This window comes from Pollachius pollachius (assembly GCF_949987615.1).
Source record: "Pollachius pollachius genome assembly, chromosome: 9".
NCBI classification, from domain to species: Eukaryota; Metazoa; Chordata; class Actinopteri; order Gadiformes; family Gadidae; genus Pollachius; species Pollachius pollachius.
This window is the reverse complement of record NC_136942.1, coordinates 23248589-23267840: the sequence shown is the minus strand read 5'-3', so window position 1 is coordinate 23267840 and position 19252 is coordinate 23248589. Positions and strand designations below refer to the sequence as shown.

Below are 19252 nucleotides of genomic sequence, written 5' to 3'. Positions count from 1 at the left end.
GGGGGTTAGCATCCCTCACTGATTTCACTGAGGGGGTTAGCATCCCTCACTGATTTCACTGAGGGGGTTAGCATCCCTCACTGATTTCACTGAGGGGGTTAGCATCCCTCACTGATTTCACTGAGGGGGTTAGCATCCCTCACTGATTTCACTGAGGGGGTTCACATCCCTCACTGATTTCACTGAGGGGGTTCGCAAGTTCGCATTGAGTTTTAGAAAATGTAAAGATTGATGTTTGATCATGGAGCTCTTTAATTCTGACAGTTGGCTATTGTCAGAATGAGTTTCAGAATAAGTGTTGAGAGTTTCAGCTCCTAACCAACCAGAAACTCCTGTTTCTAACGCCATCCTCTTCCGCGAAGAAGCCAATGTTAGTGTTAAAATCATATAAATATTGCAGGCCTTCTACTGACACATACTTTGTGTAACAAGCCAAAACTGATGGTTCTTTTAAAACTATAAGGCCTATTTGTGCTTTGACCGTTATATTGAGGAAATAACACATTTACAATAATAAATATCAAACATAATATAATATAAAAACAGACACATTTTGTGTATAGGACAGCTACTTATTCAAACAGACACATGTATCGCGTGGTTCTGATGAAAGCAAACAATATGCAGAGTCAAAGGTCAAGCGTCGAACGCTGCTGCGCTGGAGAAACAAGGAGGCGAGTCATTGGGAATCGGCGCCATCTACTGGGTCCACCGGGAAGACACACACTGGGTAACGGCGCCATCTACTGGTTCCACGTGGTAGTGACAAACTTGGAAACGGCGCCATCTATTGATTTCATCGGGAAGAGACATTGTAGGTCAACGGGTTCGTTCGTTACAGAGGCATCTTCAGCTGCGGGCTGCGGTGACCGAGCGAACTGTGACCGAGCAGGTAACCTTTATCCGGTTCATGCAGACTTCACTTCTGTTACTATTTCCGCAGTGTGACCACCCATCTCTCATCATTTTTTCTATGGTTACTTAAATGTATTTTGCCCTTTAAAGAGGCAGGAATGTCTGCAGGGGATGTGTTGTGGACAGTGTTGCCAGATTGGGCTATTGCCCAATCGCGCGCGAGCGCGCGCGTGTGTGTAACTTAAAAGTTATTACGTTCATTCGGTCGCATTCAGGTGTTTATGGTGCTCACCATCGGTCTTTATCATGCCTATTTTGTGTGTTGTGTATTAATATAATCTTATTGACGGTCAGTGTGTTCTTTATAGACCGTGTGAGGTTTTTGTGTCTGAGAGATAGATGTGAGGTTCCTCCTTGTATACCAAATAACGTCATAGTTAATAATTAGGTTGCGTTTAGGTGTGTATTCGTGTAGTTGCCATTACAGAAGTATTTGATTAATCGGTTCTATTGGGCGGGTTGTTGGTTGATTGGGCGCTGTGTAGCCTCTAGTTGGGCTAGGAATTGCAAATCCGATCTGGCAACACTGGCTGTGGAAGTAGGTCAGTAGATCAGTGGAGCAGAGCCTGGAGCTGGGGGTCTGAGACACACTGCCTTGGTCGAGCTGCACCAGGACTACCAGGAATACCAGCCCCCGGACCGGGTCTGGACCGGGTCTTTATAAGGTGGACCCTGACCACGGTGTGATCCCACAGGAGAGGAACGGACGGTAATGGTCTTAAGTTCAGCTCGTTAGCTTAGCATACCTAGCGTTACGCGTTACAGCTCCTGGGCCGCTGTCATGTAACGCGTTCCGTCCGGAAACTTCAGTCATAACATCAGTTTGTAAAGCATGATCTCACGGCTTGGCTTTCAATGATGCACCGTGATCCTGAAATGAAAAGTGATCGACGACCTTGGTATCACTTGGTATTAAACATCAGTAGAGTCTGCTTTATGATCCACTATATACCATTACAATCTACTGTATACATACCAGTACAGTCTACTTTATGATCCACTATATACCAGTACAGTATGCTGTTTATATACCAGTACAGTCTGCTGTGTGTATACCAGTAGAGTGTACTGTTTATATACCAGTAAGGACTAATGTATATATACCAGTACAGTCTGCTATTTATATACCTGTACCAGTTGAATAGATTTAATTTAAATGCATCAATCTGGTGAATTTTCAATTACTAACATATCACTTACAAACAGCTGGTACTGATATGAATGTCGATGACACAATGTAGAGAGTCATACTTAATAAGGTTGAGGAGTTTTCAGAGAGCATTTAAGAAAACTAAAATGACAAAAACACAGTGCTGAGCATTATACTACTTGTTTATCATCATTATTATTATTATTATTATTATTATTATTATTATTAATACTATTAAATTCATAGATTCTGTGCATACCAAATATTCTCTCACCCCCCCCCCCCCCCACACACACACACACACACACAAACACACTGTAACACACACAGCTGGGTTCAACCCAAACAAAGTAACAGATATGCTGAGTTTGTCATTTTAATTTTTTGGGATATTGAAACTATGGTGGCTGAAATTTGACTATGGTGGAGCGCAATAGTCTCGTCAATGTGTGGGAAACACTGAGTACAGTCTACTGTTATATACCAGTACAGTCTGCATTATGATCCACTATATACCAGTACAGTCTGGAATATACTGGTAGAGTCTACTGTTATATACCAGTACAGTCTGCATTATGATCCACTATATACCAGTAAAGTCTGTGGAATATACTGGTAGTCTACTGTTATATACCAGTAAAGTCTGTATTATGATACACCTTATACCAGTACAGTCTGGAATATACTGGTAGTCTACTGTTATATACCAGTTCAGTCTGCATTATGATCCACTATATACCAGTAAAGTCTGTGGAATATACTGGTAGTCTACTGTTATATACCAGTACAGTCTGCATTATGATCCACTATATACCAGTACAGTCTGTGGAATATACCAGTAGAGTCTGCTGATTATATACCAGTATATGCATTATGATCCACCAGAGTGGATCATAAAGTGCGGCATATTTGAAAAAATGCGGCCCCCGCATGAATATGCGGACTTCGGCTGATTATGCGTTGAATTATTCGATCGCATAATCGCGTTTTTCTGGAGGGACTGGTTAGAGGACCAATCATAGCCCTTGTCGTCTCCTTTGCGTCGACGGATAGTTAATTTTTTTTATTTTATATATTTTTTTTTATTGCTGCTGATCTACGGCCATTCTCCGTTGTTGACAAACAAGCAGTTTTTTAAAAAAATCCCCTTAACTATGAACCGTACCGCCCTGTACCGTACCGTGACTTCAAAACCGAGGTACGTACCGAACCGTGACTTTTGTGTACCGTTAAACCCCTAATAGATATCTATATCATATAATATATATTATCACGGCCAAAAGCTGTGTGAGCCTCCAGACGATATTATGAATCTCGACTGCGTTGGGTTCTCCGACGTCTCTGGTTCTTCCACGTCCACATCAATCTGAAGTAGACTGAACCATGACATGGAGGAAAAAAGGGATTGTATCCCATGATTTTTGACTGCGATTGTCGTCCGCCGGAGCCTCGCTGCCTTGGGTCCACCGCCTTGGCAGCGGGCAGCGCTGAGGCACCACCGCCTCCTGCAGCGCCGAGGCGGTGGTCCCTCGGCAGCGGAAAGCGGGGCTCAAGCGGGAGACATTCGCGGGCAACAATCCCTTTCTCCTCCATGTTGTGGTTCGTGTACTTCAGGGAGTCAAAGCCAAAGTTCCTTTCCCCCGATTCCTTCTCAACCATGGCTGAGATAACCCCCACTACGAGTTTCGTTGTGGAAATACCAGAGACCGAGAAGTCCGCCGTGTGATGCGCCATAACACCAACAGCAGAACGGTTATCCAAATAACAAAGACGTGTACAACACTTGCTTTACAGTGTGTGTCACACACAAGGGCGTAGGAACTGGGGGGGACGGAGGGGACGTGTCCCCTCCAATATCGGAGACAGGCGCATTTGTCCCACCTAAAAATTATACCGGATCTGTCAGGTTTCCGATATGTGTCCCCCCCAATGTTAAACTCATTCCTACGCCCCTGGTCACACACACACACACGGCGCTCGCACGGTCGTATCTCATTGGCGGGCCAAATGCTCTGGGCTGGCAAGGCAGAGAAAGGGGAGGTGGCATCTCCATTTATGACGACATACGGGGAATATTCCAAAACGGCTCTGAGACTTTTTTTTTCAAAGGCGGAGCAGAATGCAATATGGCAGCATGCCAGTCCACGTCAGTGTTGTCTGTTTTTACTAACACTTTTTATCTTTTTAATATTTGTCCTGAAATACAGCAAATCATTTCTTTGCCATCCAAATTGCATGCAATCATCATTGCTGCATCATCTCATCCCATCTCCCCTCTCTGCTCCCTTGCCTGCTGGCTCCTGTGCTGTCACACACACACATACACACAAGCAAACTTTTCCGAACAGAGACAATGGCATTATTCGTCACTCTTATTTTGCGCGTTGGCTGTGTGGGACTTCGAGCAAGCGATCGCAAGTCAGTGAGTACATCTAACAACGTGTATTGCTCACCAGACATTGCTTACGGATGCTCCGGTTGTACAGATGTTGCCCAAACCGGGAAAACCCCGAAGCTGCTGGCACAGGACATGAACCTAGCATGGAATCCACCCAGAGACTTACGCCGGCTTCATAGCCTTCTGGTTTTAAATGACTATTTTGCGTTCAATGACAGACGTCGTTTGGACATAAAGTATGAATGTATTTGAGAATAAGTATGAATTATTGAACGGCTCTTTTTGTAAGCCTAATGTCGGCAAGCAGAGGTGGTTGATTACTTTATTGTTACTTCTGTCTGGTAACGTGCAACCTAACCCTTGCCCTGAGTTACAGCTCATTCCGACGCCATCTGATTTTAAATCCTTGTCGGGTCTCAGTGTCATACATATAAATGTGCGCAGTGTGTTACCCAAAATGGATATGCTCAGAATATGGGTTAAATCAACAGATGCCGACATTTTTGTAACATCTGAAACTTGGCGGACAAAATCAATTGCTGATAATGATATTTGTATTGATGGCTACAATGTGTATCGTGCTGACAGACCAAAGAAAGGTTGAGGTGTTGCTATTTATGTTAAGTCGAAATTTCATGTTAAGGTAATTGTCTCTGAATCAATTAGCAAGCAACTGGAATTTCTGGCACTGAATGTGGAATTGGTTAAGGGCCTCTGTATAACTGTTGTCGGATGTTATAGGCCTCCATCTGCCTTAAATGTTGTTGCGTTGCCGTCTCTTTTGCATCTTCTATCCAGATTGGACTACACTGAAATTATTTTAGCTGGTGATCTTAACTGGGACTGGCTTAAGCCAGCATCTTACTCTATTAATTAATTGAGTAAGATCGTCCAAATCTCAAGTGCCCTGAAAAGTCAACTTTAATTGACTTGATTCTAACTAATGTTCCCCATAAATTCTCTGCTGTTGGTGTTTTTTGGAATGACTTAAGTGACCATTGTGTTGTTGCTGCTGTCAGGAACACTAAGATCCCTAAATCGAAGCCACGTGTCATTTGTAAGAGGAATCTCAAACAATATAATGAGCAAGGTTTTTTTCATGATTTGTTTAATTTTAATTGGAGTAGAATTTAGCTAATCCCTGATGTAGAGTCAGCCTGGACATTTTTTTAGTGATGGTTTTACCCAAATCATAAATAGACATGCCCCATTCAAGAGATTTAGAGTAAAGGGTCTAATAATCCCTGGTGTTCCACTGAGTTAGCAGACATTATTCAGCAACGTAACTTGGCTTGAGCTAAGGCAAGGAAAACTGGAGTTTCCTCCGACTGGCTTGATTTTAGAAAACTTAGAAATATATGCTCCTCTTTTTTGAGCAAGCTAAATCAGATTACTATCTGTCTGTCACTACCGAAAACCTAAATGACCCAAGGAAATTTTGGAAAGCCATAAAATCCCTTTCTGTGAGCAAAGATTCTCATGTTTATCAGCTTTTATTATGAAGGATTCTGTTGCTGTTAGTGAATTGAATTGTTCAATATGAAAGACCTAGGACTTGTTGAATTAATTTTGTTAAATGCTTTTAAGTTGAAAATGAAGGAAATTGAGCTAGACTCACTAAGATGTGTTTTGAATAGGTTTTTGTTTCCAGGTTACAGAAATGGGTCTTTTAGGATTGCTGCAGTGTGAATTGATTTGCTTTATTTTAGTTCTATTTAAATTTTTGTCCCTGTGTGTTTGTCTGTAACTTTTGTCTGTAACTGTGGTTCATTGTGCTGCTGCCTGCCTTGACCAGGTCACCTTTTGAAAAAGAGATTTTTAATCTCAATAGGTTTTTCTCCTGGTTAAATAAAAACAAAAAAGCCTAGTGCTCGTTTTACACCCAACGAAATATCTAGCTAATGGGGGAGCATAGGTAGGCTAGGGGAACTCTTATTAATCTTAGAAAACCTCAGAAAGTGAAATTTTCATGCCATGGGTTCTTTAATAGTAGACAGTGCTCAGGATGCCACTATCTCTAGGGCTTGATATATTTAAACTAGGAGTATTGAAACAATAAGCCGATCTAGTGGTAAGGCTCATAATGCATAATGGTTGATTTGCCCGTTCATTGTGGGTCAGAGGATTCAGTGTGTTGAGCATTGATGCTGTTAATCCACTACTCGTAAATTAATCTATTAATTTTGACCTAGAGAGGTTAGTTTAGTCTGGGTATAGATTTTGGTCTGTGTGGAGTTGAAGAAGGGTTACGTGTCTGTACCAGGGACAAAGCCCACTTGATACCTTATGTTTGAACATGTTATAATTACTTTATGTCATTGCCTTCTATCTCGTGTTCAACAGTGTATGCATGTCTTATTGAACTTACACAAGTGGTTAACATGAACGCACACCATTTACTGAATATAATATATTGTATAACACCTTAGAATGAGGTGTAATAGACTGGATCAGTTGTTCATGTAAGAACTGGTATTATGAGTGTAACATGTGGACCAGAAGATGTTATCGAACAGAGAGGTGGATTGTGGGGTTTTGCCCGCTGTGTGGGTGACCTGATCATGTAAATCAGGTTGTTGCTGATCCCATGATGGCTATTTGGGTCACTGGGTGAAATGCAAAATATTTGCCCTCAAGAGAGACATAGGCCTATTTAGATCAATTTCTAACTCCACTAATGGTCACAGTTTAGATTGAGGTGAGAGTAGGGCTGGGCAATAATTCGATTGCGATTATTAATCGTGATAAAACTCACATCGATTATGACGATTGTTGCCTCCCTGCCAAAGTAGTTTGATGTGGTAGTCACTCACAGGTCTTTAAGTTTTAAACATATTATTTTATGTAGCATAATATCTGGTTTTACAATGTTTACATTTTGCACTTACATTATATTTTATATAATTAAGTTCGGTTCATGTGCCAGGGCCTTTGTTCATCCACTTTTTTACTTTTTATGTGTTGGTTGTGGTGATTTATGATGTTTTCTGAAGCCCTGCCAAAGGAGTTTAATGTTAAAGAAGTCAGAGCTTTTATTTTTATTTACATTATTTTCAATAGGTTACAAGGCAAGCAACCTTATATTATTCTGTTAGTGGCAGATAAATCATGTTTGTGAAGTTAAATGTTTATATTTAAATGTGATTAAATGTTCCCTTATCACAAATATGGTAACAAACAAAAGTGTATGGTTTAACTAATGAACACTCTAGTTTCTTCAGGCTTCAGCAGTATCAAATAAAATATCGTGATTAATATCGATATCGATCAATATCAAAAAAATAATCGTGATAATTTTTGCAACATCGCCCAGCCCCAGGTGAGAGACAGATTCAATGGTTTTATATGGTTTGGTTTCATGCTGTTAACATAGTCACCATTAAAACCGGTTTGGTGGATGGCAGTCCAGTGTAACATAACATAACTATAACATACATAAAGATTGTCAACATAATTAATTTTACAAGTTAAACGTTGATTATAAAATGTTCCAGGGATTCTTTAAAAGACTGTTTTTTCGGACCTGTGTTTGTGTGTGTTTGTGAGCATGTGGTTGAGAGCCATCTCCACCCTGTCTCTCTGCCCAGTTCAATGAGCCCCAGTCTTGCTGCTGGTATGTCCTCTAGCATGGAGACGCCGAGGAAGCGGAAGGGCAGCACAGACAACCAGTGAGTACCATGGAGCTGTTTCCACAGCCATCACCTGCATGGCTATTTCAGGTTGTAATAATATCTGTGGCGTTTGTCTGCACAAGGATGTGTCGGGTTATTCAAATGGACTCACCGTACTTGTGTTGCAGGGACTCCAAAGCAGCCTCTATTCCTGATGCGGATATGGAGGATGAAGAAGAAGAAGATGAAGAAGAAGAAGAAGAAGGGTAAAGTGGCTTTCAGGGCCGACCCGATCAGACCTAGTGTGTACTGCTGTGATGTTCAGAAAAGTATTGGTAGATGAGTCTGACTCTAGACACTCCGTTCTGTCGGCTCCGTTGCCTGTGTCAAAAAGTTGTGAACTTTTCAGGCAGCGACGGATCTGTCGGACAATCAGATTGCGGTTATGCAAATACACTCCACTACTGGATCCATTTTACTGGATCCTGGTCCTACTGGATCCGGTAACAAGCAGGAAGAAGCAGGAAATATCCGGCTGTTATATTTTTTTAAAGAAATGTGGAATCGATAGGATTGTTTTTAGTCCCCTGTTGTTTGTCATCTTTTGTATTTATATCCACACATCGGCTTTGTTAATAGGAAGCGATTTGATTGGCAGCAGGCTTTGTCTACAAAGACTAGTCCCCTATACGTCAGACACTCCCTCGGCCATCCGTTGACGGACGCATGTAGTGTGGCCGCGGCGTCATTCTAACAACATGAATGATGTTTGTGTGCAGGTTCGACGGAGAGGACCAGAAGGTGAAGATACAGTGCTTCAGGTTTGTGTACTACAGCTGCCTCATTCTGTAGGTTCCAGTAGTTCCCACTTGAAAAGACTCGGGAATGAATGTGTTGAACCTGCCAGTCTGAAACAGGAGGACACTTTTGCCACCTGACCACGCCCACCCGACCTGTTGGGGGAGGGGCGGAGACTATAAAATGTTTGTGCACCCTTTGGCTCATCCTTTGCACTCTCTGCCGGCACGCTCAGGCATCCTGTGTGCGTCTTCACAGTTAAAGACACAAACATGAATGAAATATGCATAAAATAATATTACTATTTATAATAATAAATAATGCAAAATAAAGTATCAAAATCAACTTGAAGAATAAGGAAATAAAAAACCCACTGGTGTTGCATTAAACCCTGCCTTCTCCCTGCTCTTATTCGTCACTTCATATCACTCCCTTCTGACCGAGACTCTCGCTGAACCTTGCTCCACCCGAACTATTCCACATCAGCCTACAGTTCCTTCACTACTGCTCGGGTGAATCTATTCTTCTTTCCGTGTCTGCAGGGAGCCCCACAGCCAGATCGAGAAGCGCAGGAGAGACAAGATGAACAATCTGATTGACGAGCTGTCAGCTATGATCCCCTCCTGTCATCCCATGTCTCGCCGGCTGGATAAACTCACTGTTCTTCGAATGGCCGTGCAGCATCTCAAGTCTCTAAAAGGTATCCACAAACATCACACTCTTCAGTTAGTTCACAGAAAGTCCTTCATCCAAGGTGCAGGACCTGGCATGGCGCCTAATGCTATAACATTAGTCTAGTTCAGCTGTGCATGGAGCCTAATGCTATATAATAAGTCTAGTTCAGCTGGGCACGGAGCCTAATGCTATATAATAAGTCTAGTTCAGCTGGGCACGGAGCCTAATGCTATAACATGAGTCTAGTTCAGCTATGCCTGAGCTTTTCCCTGCCGCTGTTTAAGTAGCAACAATCCATGGGTAATTGTGACTGCACCATTATTTGCCTTTGCACAATTGCTGGCTTTGCTATGACCTCCTTTTTGGAGCAGTTGCATTTCCACTGAAGCCAGAGGCATAGTTTCTAGGTGAAAGCAGGCTATACTTCCCCTTCAATATGAAGAACACAGCCTTTTTAATAGCAGTTCCTTTTCTTGAGCACTGGGTCTTTTTTTACGCACGCACTGTAGAATTAACAAAGGAAAGCAACACAGAATGCCTGAGAGCCTTACTGCATTATATTCCGTTATATTTAGAATTCTCCCACTGTGCCTGAATATTATGTTTCCAAATTGCAAAATAAATTTGCAATCCACATTTGCTGTTCTTCATTTGAATAAAGCGGGAACACATCTTAGATGCAGCCTTCTCGCCTTAATAGTCCAGATGAATTGGAAAACAGTTTTCAATAAGGGGACGCCGAATAAGACCATAATAGGACAATCTAGAAAAGAGGGCTTTGTCTAGCACTGGTTTTATGGAAAGTCACACTGTTTCATCGAGGCTGCTGATGTTCACTCTACACATTCGGCCCATGCTTGTATCTTCTCATGAGAACATCATCGGTCTAGATGAGTGCAGGCTACTTGCTAACTACAATCCTCTTCATCTCTGGTTCCTGCAGGTTCCTCTTCTTCGTTTTCTGAAACTAGCTATAAGCCTTCATTCCTCCCTGATGAGGAATTCAAACAGCTTGTGCTCAAGGTAGAAGATGGTTTTCACACGCACATTTTACTATTAGTATTATTTCAATTCTAAAGGTGAGCTTTTTACTACGTATTTATGTGCCTCTTTAGTTGCCTCTCCAGTCTAAAGGGAGGACATAACGGGGAGCCGTCTTCTGATTTGTTTTAACGTTCTTGCTCTTCTTTGATGCCTTATCTCTGCAGGCTGCCGATGGCTTTCTGTTTGTGGTAGGCTGTGACCGTGGAAAGATAGTCTTCGTCTCTGAATCCATCACCAAGATCCTCAACTATAGTCGGGTAACACCTGCGCCTAAGTGTGTTCCTTACTGAACCAGCTATAATACCATCACATTGTATTCTCGATATCTTCACGCATCTGTGAGCTATGATCCTAAAAAAGATGGGGGGGGCTAAAGAGTTGTTGTTGCCCCCTCCAGGCGGAGTTGATTGGCCAGAGTCTGTTTGATTACGTCCATCCTAAAGACATGGGGAAGGTGAAGGAGCAACTCTCCGCCTCGGAGCTGTACCCCCGCGAGCGCCTCATAGACGCTAAAAGTAAGTTGTTTGGGTGTTGGTTCCGCGGACTGTGGGGTAACGGGCTGTCCGCGATGGACCTCCAGGCTCTGGCTCAAGGCTCTCCTGACCCAGGCGTTGGTTGTTTCTCTCCAGCCGGGCTGCAGGCGCCGGCCGACCTCCCAGTCGGCGCAACCAGGCTGCGCTCCGGAGCCCGCCGCTCCTTCTTCTGTCGCATGAAGTACAACAAGGTCTCCGTGAAGGTGGAGGAGAACGAGTTCCAGCCGGGCCCGTCCAAAAGGAAAGGTGGGAGGACTCGTCGTCCGGAGAACTTTGTTGAGGACGGTCTGATATTCACCTCCATGTACATCGTTTTAATCTGCTGAGTAATATCAATGTGTGAGGTAACACATGCCCAATTGATTAATAGTATTTCACTTGTTGCCATGAATTCAAAGGAACTCTTTAAATACAGGACCTGTTACATTTTCAAAATAATAAAAGGTCCAAAATATGTTGTTAAATATACTGAGCTTATAGTTGATCCAGGCAGCCATTGTAGCAGTTATTTTATGCCGCTGTTATGATAATTAGTAAGTGTTATTATTTTATTATTATCAAGTGTGTTGAAAATAACATAATGCCAATAACAGGCATTTACCTCATATGGGGCGGGTTTTATACGATGACTACTGAAGATGACCAAGATGGCTGCCACTGATCTGGAACGTTCTGATTGTGAAGTGTTAAATGAGCTGAATGGTATATTTTCTCTCAAACAAGATCAAGCAACGGCACTTAAAGTGTTAGTCGATAAGAGAGGGGTGTTTTTGTTTGGTAGCAACACAGCTCAGCGCTCTGTGTGTGTGTTGCTCTGATTGGTCGCAGGTCTACCCAATCCACTGGCCTTCCGGTCTGTGCCTGTCACATGAATACAATGTAGGGCCCTCGCTGGTTCTGACAGCGTTAGTTTGAATGACGGTGCTCTCACTGAACTACAGCTCACATGGGCCTACGTCACCCAATACTTGACTTTTGCTACCTACAGCATCTTAAATATGTCGGTCACGTGTGTAGACTGGACAATGGCGAACTACAGAAACGGGTTATATTTGACCTGAGGACGCCAAGTAAGATTTGGACCGGGTTAGCCAGGCTGCTGGACGTGGATGTTCAGCAGGCCAGGAGAATGGTGATGAAGACAACATAGTTCCTGACCCACGGACCACGGGGTAAAGCAGGTGCCCCCCAAGGCCACTACTGCGCCTAGTGGGGAACATCTGATGATGACGATGTCCCCTTCCCCTCTGGTGCTTCTGCTCCCCAGAGAGCCAGCGGTTCTGCACGGTGCACTGCACGGGCTACCTGCGTTGCTGGCCCAGCGGCACTCTTGGGGTGGAGGGAGAAGGGGACGCCGGCAAGGAGGGCTCCCCCTTCAGCTGCCTGGTGGCGGTGGGCCGGGTCCACGCCCACACCCCTCCCCAGGCCAACGGGGGGGTGCAGGTCAAGCCCACCGAGTTCATCACTCGCTACGCCATGGATGGGAAGTTCACCTTTGTTGATCAAAGGTATCGCTTTTTATACCCTTTATGTATGGCTTTCCTGAATTAAGGTTGGGTGGGTGTGTTGTGTGGGTGGGTGTGGTGGATTGGGTGGGATTGGGTGGTTTGTTGTGGGTGAAAGACTGTCGGCACGTATTAAAAGTAATGTTTTATTTGTTTTCTTCTGTCAAATATTGAATTCCTACAGTGGAAGAACGGGTCCTTTTGTGAATCTTTTTGAGTAAAGAGATTTTCGACTCATTTAAATGCAATGCCTTTCTTAATAATGGCATTTTTCAGATAATTTAGAACATAACTATTTTCATTTTAAAAATGTAAAGTACAATCATTGTCATGAAAACAATCCCATGCCAGGCAGCTCGTTCTAGGATCCCATGGGCTTGAATGGATACCTTATCTTTACATTGTGACGTTCTTCTTCAGGGCAACCACAGTTCTGGGCTATCTGCCCCAGGAGCTCCTTGGGACTTCGTGCTACGAGTATGTCCACCAAGACGACCTCCTCCACCTATCTGAACGGCATAGGGAAGGCAAGCTGTGTGTGTGTGTGTGTGTGTGTGTGTGTGTGTGTGTGTGTGTGTGTGTGTGTGTGTGTGTGTGTGTGTGTGTGTGTGTGTGTGTGGGCCCGTCCCTGATGGCGCTGTGGCCGTACTCTCTGAGCTTTCTACCAGGGCGATGATAGAAAGCTCTGTCGCGTTTCGGAAAACCTTTTTCCAGCTTCTAACCTTGGCATTGCTTTTTCCTTTCTTTCCCCATTAGTTCTGCGGAGTAAAGAGAAGATCGAAACAAACTGCTATCAGTTCAAAACCAAACATGGCTCCTTTGTCACTCTACAAAGTCAGTGGTTCAGTTTTGTTAATCCCTGGACCAAAGAAGTGGAATACATCGTGTCCACCAACACGGTTTTATTGTAAGTCCTGGTGTACTTTGTTTTCTTCATGAATAACATGAATCATTATTTTATTCTCATCTTGATACTGTTTGAATACTCCTTTGCCCCCTGGGATGCTGAGCAGACAGGAGCAGGATGGGTCCAGTCAGAGAGGGGCAGAGGCGGACCAGTCCAGTGACTCAAAGACTGGTGAAGGTGGGAAACAAAGGCTCTTTAAAGGTCGCCATGACGTGATCAGAACCAGAGATTCTTGGTAGTGTGACCATCTTGTGTCATTCAGGGGACCTCCTCATGTTTCCCATGAGTCTCTCCTTGTCTTTTAACTGTCAGATAGATAGATGGACGGACTGACAGACGTCCATCTATCCATCCATCCATCAGACAGACAGACCGACCTAGATAGGGTCTGGCAATCCTATCCAAAAAGTGCAGAGCACACAAACAGGGTTACCCTTGGCAGGTTCGAGGGAGAGCGAGAGCCTCGCTGAACTTGTTAGTGTCGGGGCAGGTCTCCCTTTGCTGGTAGCCGACGAGGTGGATGAGCTGATTGGTGGATCCAGAGGACCTAAATGGTGGAGGCGGGATGATGATGTGGATGACTGACACCTGATGACAGAGGGACAACAAGACAGAAACATACATACCGTGGCTGTAAAAACACTTTAAATTGGAAATATCTTTTTTTGGGGGCTATCCAAGACAATCTTTACATTGCTATTAAACAAGTTTGTTGACAGCGTTGTAATATAATTAAGCAGATTGATTTCTTTAATCGATCAACAACCCTGAAATATATATTTTTTTTTTCAAGGTGGCCTAAAGTCCCATCCGATAATCCCAGGGATGTCCTGTAAACCAGGCACCATGATCTACGCAGGAAGTATCGGAACTCAGATCGCAATTGAACTTCTGGATTACAACAGGTGAAATTAACCCAAGATCATTGATTATTTTCTTCTATTGGTTTTTCCTGTACATTGAATTCGTTAGTTATTTAATGGATCGACGGCTAATGGAAGAATATGTTTATACTGCTTATAACGGCACATACATAATGTATCATAACAACATACACACGACTGCTTCTGCCCCAGGATAAACTCCTCCCCTTCCAGCGGCAAGGCCAGCCCCTTCAGCCTGCTGCAGGACAGGTCCCCCCAGGGCCCTGCTCAGGGCCCCACTCAGGGCCCCCGCGCTAATGTAAGACTCACTCACTCACTCACTCACTCACTCACTCACTCACTCACTCGTTATTAATCCTTCATGGTGTGGGGTCCCTCAGGGGTCCAACGGCGAGGCGACAGACATGGAGGTACCAGGGAGCTCTGAAGACGAGCCACAGGACACGCCCCATCCAAGGCGGGAGTCGCCCATGGGTACGGTCGTCAAAATGATATACTGTATACTACTGTATTACTACCCATTAAAACTAGTATTAAAACTAGTATTTTGAGAGCGATTCGACCAAGAATTAGAATCAGCCCCTGTAAAGAGTGGTAAATGCTCTTGGTGCTTCCCTAGGGCTGTTCTAAGACCCTCAGTGTAAAGAGTGGTAAATGCTCTTGGTGCTTCCCTAGGGCTGTTCTAAGACCCTCAGTGTAAAGAGTGGTAAATGGTCTTGGTGCTTCACTAGGGCTGTTCTAAGACCCTCAGTGTAAAGAGTGGTAAATGGTCTTGGTGCTTCCCTAGGGCTGTTCTAAGACCCTCAGTGTAAAGAGTGGTAAATGGTCTTGGTGCTTCACTAGGGCTGTTCTAAGACCCTCAGTGTAAAGAGTGGTAAATGGTCTTGGTGCTTCCCTAGGGCTGTTCTAAGACCCTCAGTGTAAAGAGTGGTAAATGGTCTTGGTGCTTCCCTAGGGCTGTTCTAAGACCCTCAGTGTAAAGAGTGGTAAATGGTCTTTGTGCTTCCCTAGGGCTGTTCCAAGACCCTCAGTGTAAAGAGTGGTAAATGCTCTTGGTTCTATGGATGTTGAACGGTCAAATACAGATGTCTCCTTCACATCCCAAGGACGGTATTCCCACAGCACTGAGAAATAACATATAAGATTGAAATGCTTAAAAAAAAGTACTTTGTTGTATATGAAAATAACAACGTAATTATTATATTATTGTCCATAACAGAGGTATAAGCTAAATCGATGGGGTGTCCCGTGACTGTTATTGGAACCTGTGGTTCGCTGGGTGGTAAGAAACCTTGGTTTGACCTCAGCCACATCACCAACCCGCCAAACATTATCTTCCAATAAGAGGACACTTTGTCCTGGTTTGTTCCTGACGTAAACTTTAATGTAATAATGACCCTCAAGTAGACCGTTTATAAGGATATTTAGAATGAATCTATCGATCTATGGACATCATGTCACATAGGCCTTGCTTGTTGTGGTCTGTGTTTCCCTGGATGTCCCAGCCCTTACCCCCTGTTGTTCCTCCTGGTGTCCTCAGGGGAGGCCCCTCAGCTCGACCTCGAGGGGCCCGGCCTGGGCGGCCTCACCAGCGACGAGGCGGCCATGGCCGTCATCATGAGCCTCTTGGAGACCGACGCAAACCTGGACTTTGGAGAGATGCACTGGTCGCTTTAGAACCTTCTACCTCTCAGAGCGACCTGGGGAAGAAAGGATTTATTTATTGGTTTGGATTCTCCATGCAAGCTGTGTTATATTCAGGGGACTGTTGTGCACCAGGGCAGCATTCATGTCAATAAAGGGACCACTTCCTGCAACAGGAGGAGGCTCAAAAAACGTACAGCTGGGTTTGCTGCCGAGCGCCGGACCCTAGGCCGCGTCCTCGGTCTAGCCACATTCTCTCACTACTAATGAACACTAAACTAGGGGCCCGATGACATTCTCTTCTTCTCCAATCTATCGGTCTACACTTGAAAAACGGAGGGGAGGAACCATGCAAATTTTCTTTGAAAGCTGCACTGAAATAGGGTGTTTTAAAGAAAGACGTTAGGAGGATCTGACGGACAGAATTGTGCAGTCCCCCCCCCACAATGAGCTGCTTGTCAACTTGAAAATGCCAGGCTGTTATGCTCGTGTGGTTCTAGAGCTAAAGGCAAGCCACTCTTGAGGGAATGTTCACTTGTGTAGAGCGTTGTCATTCAGCATGCAGACCTCTGGAGAAAAGACCGACAGCGTAGTGCAGTGCTGAGTGTGAAGGGCTGGTAATGACAAGTGTTGACCAAGTGCTATGTGTTACATACTGGAGGAGGAACTTGCCTTGGGCTAATGTTAGATATACACATTGAAAATAACATAATATAACTCTGAACCCAACACCAGATTCTCAAAGAAGCCAAGCCTTGCAATATGAGCACAGCATTTTTTGCGTTGGAATGCAATTATTATTAAAACTTCCACATTTGCTAAAAATGGCTGATTATCCATCGTTGGATCTGCATCTGAGGACAGAGGCTGGTTACTCAGGGACCAAATGAATCAGAATTTTTATCCATTACCATATAGAAATCAACCTTAATTTACTAACACATGCATTCTTATTTTTTTTCACATATAGATATCATTATCAGATAAACACATTTTTATTTGCTTTAATTTGTTCTTGTATTGGTGTTATATTATGCAGTGAGTCTGACACATGTCAGGTCTATGTTCCCGAGCTTGTGGAAAGCCCATAGTTTTGTGAATGGTTGTTATAGGCTACACTATGCAGGGATACCAGATGTTCTATACTTGATGCCCTTTCTCTTAATTCTTGCAAAAGCTAGTAATGCATGGTTAAAGACTGATTGTGTTGGTTGGAGAGCAGGATGCTATTGTAAGCTAGACAGCCACATGTTGGTCAATGTTTAAATTACCAAAGTGATTATTCAACCATCGTCAACAGTTTTAACTGCAGCAAGTGTTGTGCTGCAAATGTCAAATCATTGCTGATGCCAAATATGGTGAAAAGTCCTCTAGCTTGCAACTTTATTTCAGGGAACTATATTATATATCCATATTGGATAAATGCTCAAAGCAATATTCCAAACGTTTTAATCGCATAGTATCCTTGTTCTATGCATCTGAAGGACTGCCCTCTAAGGTTTGGGAAGGCATCCTAATATGATATGGTTTTCACCTGGAGACCACAGCTGAAACACGTGGTTTTATTTGAGCCTTTGCTTACTGGTTAAGATATGATTCTGCTCCTGTGACCGTAGCTATCACTTTCAATACTTCAATAGTCCACATTAAGGGTTGACATATTTTCTTTATAATTAAACTTTAGATTAAGTATTTTTCCGATCTTAAAATAATTTATGACCAGGTAACTAGCCGCTCATTTAAAATGTGTCTTGTATCATATTTTCAAAACCCCTCCCGGCTCTGATGCTGCCACCTCTCCTGAAACAGTTGGAGAGTCACTTCTATGCCTGTGGATGTTCTCCTGGGCTCGTCTCCCGTGCGTCTGTGGGTCCGTCAAACAGTTCATAATGATGAAGAGAAAAGGCTTCCGATGGATGGCAAAATACACAAGGGCTTCGGTGTCTGATGTGCCTTTGGACAATTCCTGCAGGGCCTTTTCAGGCAGATGTTTCAACTATGGCCCCAAAGGTTAAAGAACCCTGTTTAGAAGAGTGGATACAGGAGTCTTAATTCAAGTTTTCCCTGTTTTGATGGTAATCAAACGAATCAGCTGTACTGACATGTTCCACCCAGACACAGGCAGTGGTTTTAAAGGCCTAATGCTTTCTGTTTGTATCTCCTTGTTGATTTGTTCTTCTGAACCCATTAAGTCCACATAGTTCTGAAGCCTGCCTGTGTTTCATCAGAGCCCACAATGTGTTTTATTAAAGGTGACATATTATACCACCAGGTGTGAGTGTGATTAGCCATTACAAGCCGTTTTGAAAATCTGCCTCTTCTGACATCACAAGGGGGCGTATCCACCTAGATGAGTGCTAGATAGATCCCAGTGGACTGTAGCAAACGTTGCTCATTTAGTGGTATAATATGTCACCTTTAAATTATTCTAAAGCTTTTTCCAGAATAAAATTTGGTATAGGAAGGATATCGTATGTTGTCATGATGCCCTGGACGGAGTGTATTTACGTTGCATGAGCTTTATAACGATTCTCTTGTCTTTTGTTTCATGTATTTAGACTAATGGAATCAGTTGGACCCTAGAAGCTGGAACAGAGACCTCCCAGTGCTTAGCGGTCTAAAGTAATGCCGTTCAGTCTTGGATAACATCTTCAATCCAAAGCAGAGTTTGTCTCTGAATGTGTCATGATGTAAATGAATTAAACGTAGCCATCCAGTATGATAAAACTAGAAATAATATCCTGTCCAGTTTTGACTCCTTAATTAAACACACTAACCAGTTTACCATCCTGCCCTTAGTCAGATCACAGCCTGATTGTTTTGACTGTGGCTGCTTTCCCTGTAACGATATCCAACCAGCTATGCTTAGTGGTGGTTCTCCCCTACTCCCTCCTAGTTCCTTGCATGAGATTAGGTTTGAGTAATTTGTCCAATGTGATATGGGGGTGAAGGCAGTTAGAAGAAGCGAAGTGGGGCAGGGGCCCGCTGGACTGCAGAGATTGGGTCCGGCCCCTTCTGGCGTCGGACTCAAGGATCATGACCATCACTCACATTTAGTTTGTTCAGTCCTGACTTCATATCCATCAGCACTGCCACAAGTTCAAATATTTTGGCATGTTGATTGTGTTGGCAATTCTCTGCAATCCCATGGGCCTAGCATTCTTTAAAAGACAATATATCTCTTTAAA

The 19252-nt window shown here is 43.5% G+C and overlaps 2 protein-coding genes across 5 annotated transcripts in view; one reads left to right on the top strand and one right to left on the bottom strand.

Annotated features, from left to right (window-relative positions):
• slc17a8 (solute carrier family 17 member 8) overlaps nt 1-8398 on the bottom strand; it is an 18352-nt gene extending 9954 nt beyond the window's left edge. The window contains exon 1 of the mRNA XM_079743602.1: nt 8247-8398. The gene's annotated coding sequence lies outside the window, so the exon portion shown is untranslated. The remainder of the gene's footprint in view (nt 1-8246) is intronic.
• On the top strand, nt 831-19252 carry bmal2 (basic helix-loop-helix ARNT like 2). Of its 4 annotated transcripts, none has more exons than XM_079743808.1 (17): nt 831-892; nt 8051-8131; nt 8263-8340; nt 8854-8895; nt 9415-9572; nt 10491-10570; nt 10756-10848; nt 10989-11106; nt 11221-11370; nt 12392-12632; nt 13050-13156; nt 13386-13536; nt 13643-13713; nt 14330-14441; nt 14613-14718; nt 14801-14894; nt 15961-19252. In XM_079743808.1, exons 2-17 carry the CDS (start codon nt 8055-8057, stop codon nt 16095-16097), a joined length of 1815 nt encoding a protein of 604 aa, XP_079599934.1. In that variant the 5' UTR covers nt 831-892; nt 8051-8054; the 3' UTR covers nt 16098-19252. The 4 variants fall into 4 exon arrangements, with proteins under 4 accessions (XP_079599934.1, XP_079599935.1, XP_079599933.1 ...); XM_079743809.1 differs by lacking the exon at nt 831-892 and adding an exon at nt 1332-1624 and having other exon boundaries at nt 8090-8131; XM_079743807.1 differs by lacking the exon at nt 831-892 and adding an exon at nt 1332-1624.

Coding starts and splice junctions, on each gene's coding strand:
- bmal2 (XM_079743808.1), top strand. CDS start 8,055: ATGAGCCCCAGTCTTGCTGCTGGTATGTCCTCTAGCATGGAGACGCCG. Junction 8,132..8,262: donor AAGGGCAGCACAGACAACCA/GTGAGTACCATG, acceptor CTTGTGTTGCAG/GGACTCCAAAGCAGCCTCTA. Junction 13,537..13,642: donor TCCACCAACACGGTTTTATT/GTAAGTCCTGGT, acceptor GATGCTGAGCAG/ACAGGAGCAGGATGGGTCCA.